The sequence below is a fragment of the Lygodium microphyllum genome, chromosome 13, assembly GCF_053477565.2.
Source record: "Lygodium microphyllum isolate KBCC chromosome 13, Lygodium_microphyllum_v1.1.10, whole genome shotgun sequence".
In the NCBI taxonomy this organism is placed as follows: Eukaryota; Viridiplantae; Streptophyta; class Polypodiopsida; order Schizaeales; family Lygodiaceae; genus Lygodium; species Lygodium microphyllum.
This window is the reverse complement of record NC_141147.1, coordinates 10234399-10241142: the sequence shown is the minus strand read 5'-3', so window position 1 is coordinate 10241142 and position 6744 is coordinate 10234399. Positions and strand designations below refer to the sequence as shown.

The 6744-nt window shown below is 44.2% G+C and overlaps 1 protein-coding gene across 1 annotated transcript; it reads left to right on the top strand.

The window, feature by feature from the left end:
• The first annotated feature begins 3953 nt into the window (after positions 1 to 3953).
• LOC148026335 (glutaredoxin-C1-like) lies at positions 3954 to 5594 on the top strand. Its single transcript, XM_087690757.1, has one exon. It carries the CDS (start codon positions 4681 to 4683, stop codon positions 5056 to 5058), a length of 378 nt encoding a protein of 125 aa, XP_087546883.1. The 5' UTR covers positions 3954 to 4680; the 3' UTR covers positions 5059 to 5594.
• Positions 5595 to 6744: the final 1150 nt, after the last annotated feature.

The following is a 6744-nucleotide window of genomic DNA, read 5'->3' as shown; positions in this document are numbered from 1 at the left end:
AATTCCAATCCTTCACCTCCCCAACTCAAGCATGGACGAGGGGTATCCAAGATTCTCAAGAATTTCTTAGACAAACTACGGCTAGGAGGGTAATGGAGACTAGGGCTGAAAGAGCAAGAAAGTATTCCCTTAGTAAGTCTCTGGAAGTTCAAATTGAATCAGGGCAGATGCACTTACAGATAGATCTTCTCAAGGTCAAGGAAGAATTGAGACTTTTAGAAGAAAAAGAAGCTTCAAACATTCAGCTTTTCACTAGACAATGGTGGGCTGGGAAAGCTGATAAACCAACCACAGAAATGTTCAACATTCTTTAAAAAAAAGGAGAAGCATACTGTCCCTCTCTTAACTAAGGTCAATGGTACTAAAGCTAAAGACAATACTGAAAATTTGGTAATTGCTAAAGAATTCTTCTCTAATATCTTTAGCTCTCCTAGAATTAGTAATCTAGAGGATACCGATACAAAAGCCAAAATCACCCTGAATAGGAAGAAGGTGGTCCCATCTTCTATAGCCAGCCTACTTGATGGTGACCTTACCGCAGTAGAAATAGAAGACACCATAGATGCCCTAGGTAAAGGAAAGAGCCCATGGATAGACAGTCTCCCTAATGAGGTCTTTAAAGAATTTAAAGAATTCTTGATTATCCCCGTGCTAAAAGTATGGAAGGAATCCTTGAGATATGGAGCCCTACCTCACATAATCAATGAAGGGGTGGTCAAGCTGATGCACAAGAGAGATGAGAAAGATCTACTCTCCAATTGGAGACCAATCACCTGCTTGACCTCGGCCTATAAAGTTTTTGCTAAGGCTTTGGCCAGAAGGCTTTCTCCGCACCCAAATTCTTGGATAAGGAAGGAACAAAAGGGGTTTATTAAGGGAAGATATATCCTAGATTCTATCATTGCTCTTTGGGAAGGGATTGAATATGCTCAAAAGAAGAATCAAGACTTTGTCTTTTTCAAAATAGATTTTGACAAAGCCTATGATAGGTTGGAATGGGATTTCATCATTCAATCTTTACATGACATGGGACTGGGGAGGAGATTTATAAAGTTTATAAGTGCTTTATTTGGCAATGCATCCACTAGAATTGCAATTGATGGAGAAATGACAAGGAGAAATGAAAAACTCAATACTTCTTAGAAGATCAATTAGACAGGGCTGTCCCTTGGCCCCACTATTATTTGCTATTACAGTAGATTGCTTATGATACTAATGGGACTGTTAATAATGACCCTATCTCACTAGTAGCTTTTTGGAATTGTCTTCAAGCTTTTTGTAAAGCCTCTGGATCAGTTATCAACCCAGTCAAAACAAGTATCAAATCTTTGATTTTCTCATCCCCTAGTTGGCTAATTGAGGTTGGGTGCAAAGAAATAGAAAGGGGCAAGGTTTTCAGACTTCTGGGAATCCCTATGGGCTTTGATATCTCTATGAAGCAGAGATGGGATTGGGTATTAGAGAAAATTACAAAACACTTTGAGAAATGGAAAGGGCTTCAACTTAATATGACTGGCAGGTGCCTAATGCTCAAACATATCCTTATCCCCTCCACAATCTATTTTTTAGCATGCTGGCAGCCAACCAAAACATGATTGAAATAATTGGAGCAGCTAGCTAGAAATTTCTTGTGGAGTGGGGATGGGGATAAATTTAAGATCCCCAAAGTCTCATGGGCTGTTTGTATAAAACCCAAAAATCTTGGGGGACTAGGCCTTCCAAACTTGCAGACATTGGCTAGTAAACTTGCAGCAAAATGGGTTGTCAGGAGTATTGATAAGGAGGAAGAGGATTGGACTACCTTGTTACACTCCTCTATCAGTCAATTTCAAGTAGCTGGCTGTCCAAGATGGAAAAACTTAGATTTTCTCACTATTATCCTAGGCCCAGTAGAAATCAAGACAGCAAGGTGCTCATCATTGATGAAGGGGATATGGCAAGCCTGGTTTAAATATAAAAAACTTTTAGTCCCATCTTCACATTCCAACTTAACCTTACCTTGGGCTGCAGTTGACTTTGTGTGGTTTAGTTTTTTTCACCAATCTATTTCAAAGAGCAATCTGAATAAAGCCCACAAAATATATCAGCAGGGGATTAGAACTTGGGGGGATATATGAGATCCCAATATAAAAGATTGGCTAAGCAATGTACAACTCACGACTAAATTTGGCCTACTTCCCACTGAAGTCAACATGGTTACCCTTAGAGTGCAACTATGGGATCCACACCTCTCAACAGCCATCAATCTAAAACAGCCTTTCAATCCCAGAGGAGTACGTCTAATCGGAGATAAGCCTCTTTTGTGCCCCTTCCAGATCTTCAGGTATGCAATAAAGATTTATGTGCTAAACTCAATGAAAGGTGGCACATTAATTGGAGTAATAAACAATGGAATTACAGATTTACGAATATTTGGATGAAAGTTCTTCAACCTAAGATGTCATGTCTAATGTGGCTCATAATCCTTAAAGGTCTCTAGACTAATGAAAGTGCTTTAAAGGCAGGAATTGGAAACGGACTCTGCCTAAGATGTAATACAAATGTGGAGTCAATATCGCATATTTTTTATAACTGTCATCATAACACTATTTTTTTTGTTTCTTGCAGGTGCTGTTAATGCCAGTCCACCCAACTAAGTTCACTTGGAAAGAGATAATCTTGGGTGAAATATATGACATATCTCCAATGGTTTGGAATTGGATTACAAGCCTCTTTCTTTGGAATATATGGATTTGTAGGAATAAAAAAGTATTTGAAAATGTTTCTATTGATCCTATTCATGGATTTAAGACAGATTTTTGTTGCAGGTGGATAAGGACACTGAGAAGCTACAAAGTCTCCATGAGGAAGCTTGTCCTAGATGATCAAAGATCTTAAGAAGAAAGTTGTGAATTCCAAGAGGATCTTAATGTGATTTAAGTTGATTCATGCTGTAATCTAAGGCTGGTGCATAAGGCAGCTTCCCTGTATTGAAGCCCTTCTTCACTAGCAGCTGTAAAATTCACTCTCTTTTTTAATATATTTTAATGCTTCGTACAAAAAAAAAGAAATACAAGGCATGTAAATTGAGAAGACACAATAACTTTATGCTTATTGGTATAAGAGAGCCAGGTGTGACTTGGCTCTAGTGGGGGGAAGATAACCCCCCTCCCCTACAAAAATTGTTATGCCTGTAGCGAGCACGGGGATAGTGATATTTTGCTAGTCCTCCACTACCCCCACAAACCCTTGCAAGAAGGGAAGTTTTAGTGAAGGGTTAATGGGGTTTGCAATGGATGTTAGCTCTCATTTGTCAATCTAGACGTTGGTGCAATTGAGCACCAATAGGAAAGAAAGGACTCGTTTGTGTCAACCATTAACGCTCAAAATCTTGCTCTTAAACTGTTCGCTCCCCCCCCCCCCCCAAGTGCAACCACAGGGAAGTGAGGCCGCTCAAGAACTTGGGTAAGAGCTGGCGTGACCCAGCTCTAAGGTATTATGGTGATTCGCTATGACACATTGTGTATACGTGTTAGTTAGTATAAGGTTAGTTTCTCCAAGTGTCGAATGGCCACCATCCATCCATGATGAGGTGTGCGAGTGTGCGCTTTCCGCAGCGCCCAGCCTGGCGTACTAGTGGGCTGCCCACTCACCATCCAAGAAACCCACGACCAAAGGAGGGGGGGAAAAAGAAAAGAAAAAAGGAAACGCAACCAGAGATGCAGCAGGGCAGCTGCAATTGAAGCGTGCTCGGAAACGTGATTGATATGATGTAGGACTCACTCTCTCACACACATCTCCCCTTCTGCCCTCCCCTCCCTCTCTCTCTCTCTCTCTCTTTCTCTCTCTCTCTCTCGTCGGGGTCCGGGGACCTCGCGTGCCTTTCCGTCGTTTTAAAACGAAAAAAACCATAGCAACATATCTATTAAGCTAAAAAGAAACCCCCCCCCCTCTCTCTCTCTCTGTGGGTGGCGGGTAGTAGGGTACCCAGCCAACCGTACCTTGTGGCCGTCCAACTTGCAAAGTATAAATTAACGGTGAACCTCTTTTAAAAAACAAATATACATGCCACTGCCCGAGAGAGGTAGAAACAAGCCGCCTCACTCGAACAATATCCCATCCACATCTTTCCCTACATAGAGAGGAGCTGAGACCTGTACAGGCGGGGTATCTCTGTGCGTGTGTGAGAGGTCCTCCGTGCGCTTCTTCTATTGCGGCCTGGTGCGAGAGAAAGTGTGAGGGAGAGGGAGAAGAGGAGATTGCAGCAGCAGCGTTGCCTTTTCTTGCGTGTGCGATCTTTCCCTGTCGTTGCTTGTGGACGGTGTGAGGGTATCATAAGCCGGGTGTCAGATTCTTGGGGAGTATTTCGTGTGTGTCGGCAGCTCAAAGTATGAGTATATATATGTTGATGGTGTGAGGCCTTGTGGAGTTGAGGGGGGCAACTGCAAGTCTAGCGAGAGAGAGAGAGAGAGAGAGAGAGCGAGAGAGAGAGAGTCTCTTATTCATCGAACAAGAAAAGGACATATCCATTGTCCATATCCATCCAAAGTAAAAGAAGAAGAAGGAGAGAAGCTCGTCTACAGTAAAGAAGTAAAAGGAGAAAGGGAGAGGACAGGACGAAGCAGCCATATTCCATACAGCGCCATCCATCGAGGAAGAAGAAGGAAGGAAGGAAGGAAGGAAGGAAGAAGCAGAGGAAATATGCAGTGCTACGTGAGGTCGGGGCGGCGTGCATCGCTAAACCTGTCGGAGGAGTCGGAGGAGTCGCCGATGGAGGCGATCGAGCGGCTGGCGGGGGAGAACGCGGTGGTGGTGTTCAGCCTGAGCTCGTGCTGCATGTGCCACGTGGTGAAGCGGCTGCTGTGTGGGCTGGGCGTGAGCCCCACGGTGTACGAGCTGGACGAGGAGATGGGCGGCGCCCAGCTGCAGGCCGCCCTGGCCAGCCTGGTCGGCCAGCCCGCCGTGCCCGCCGTCTTCGTAGGCGGCAAGCTCGTGGGCGGTCTGGACCGCGTCATGGCTGCCCACATCAGCGGCGCCCTCGTGCCCCTCCTCAAGGAGGCCGGGGCCCTGTGGCTCTGATAACATCACTATCATCGTCGTGGTCGTCGTCATCGCCACATGCAAGCTCACTCAACAGCTACGTCAACAGCATCATCATCAACTGTTTCAAAAATCGCCTTCCAACGAAGAGCACCATCGAGCTCTTCGTTTTTTTTGGTTCGTTCTTACCCTTTTTATTTTGTTGTCTTTTCCCAAACTCGTCGCCCATTTTTGTAATCAAAGAGGTGGCGATACAACAGGTTTCTTCATCTCTTCTCTCCCTGCCTCCCGCCCTGTTTCCTCTCTCTCTCTCTCTCTCTCTCCGTCTACCTCTCACTCCCCTTCTCTGTCCATGCTTCTTTCCTTTCCTGGCATCTCCCCTGTACCTACTCGATACACAGTCAACACGGAATGCAAGTACTTCTGGTTTGTCAATTCGCCTTTGCATCGTTGTGAGCGCCTGCTTTAATCTAATGCAGTCTCTACGTAAGCATTGCGTTTCTAGTAGATGAAAGCCTGTTATTTTCCCAATGATCTTGTAATATCTCCGCATTTCCTTGAGCATGTGTATTGTGTGGATCTTTTTATCCATACGCTAGATTGCGTGTCTGGTAAGGCTGTACTGTTGTTATTATGTTGCAATTATCTACGAAGGCGATTCATTGAAGCTGGACAGCACGAACCAGACCAATGCAGCACGAACTGAACCGAAAGAAGGAATAATCTGGTTGCGATAAAAGGCGGTTCCTTAGTCTCTCTATGTATCCATAACGATATTATAAATAAATGTATATGTCATGAAGTCGGTTCGTTGGCTTGTCACTCGCCAAGTTGATTTTACGTTATTTCTCGATAAGCACAGCGCATGTTCAAGTTGACTGCGTGCTGCGAGCTTTGACTGGAGTTTATAATACTCTTTCTTTCTTTCAGAGCGGAAAGCGAGAGCGAGAGAGAGAGAGAGAGAGAGAGAGAGAGAGGAGCGACTTCTGGGAGTAGTCTCGTCTCACGAAACATGGCAGGAAGAACTGGGCTGGGTAGTAGTAGGGCTGTAGCGCACTTCCAAGCTGGAAAGGGAGACCTGTCGCTTCGAGCTTTGTTTCGACCGTTCCTGTTCACTAAAGTCGTTGCAGGGCGCACCTTCATAGAGTCTCACATACTGCAGAGTCACAGTCAGTTCGGTACATCTTTGGAACTTCGAAGTGGAGCTTCATGAACAGTTGGTTTCCAAATTAAGAGTCTTTATCTTATTAGCTCAAGCAAAAGCTTCATAACATTACCTAGCCCCTCAAGTACTAGATTCCCTTTTAAAATCTTCCCCTTAATCTGAACTTTACCGATCGACCATTAGATACCTTGAAGAATAACTGTCCCTTCCGTCTTTTTTCTTCGAGAAAGCATATAGTTGATATTGCATCAAGAAACAAGAAACGTCCTAGACAGATACTCCCTTGATATAAGTCCCCAAAACCGGAGGTAGGTGATTCGCTTCCCCTATGAATAATTCTTTCTAGTATAAGAGTGAAAAGGGAAGAATCAGAGCATGGAGCCATCTAAGTTTAATTGGATTGGAGGGGCAGTTAATAAACAAGCAGTGAGCTATAGTCTCAACTTCCTTGGTACACCTGGCACATAGTGTTTGCTAATGCCAATCTTCAGCGCCCTTCCTTGAGTCCATACTGCCTTGTAAAGCAGCAACCAAAGCAGACAAGAAATGTTGACAGGAAG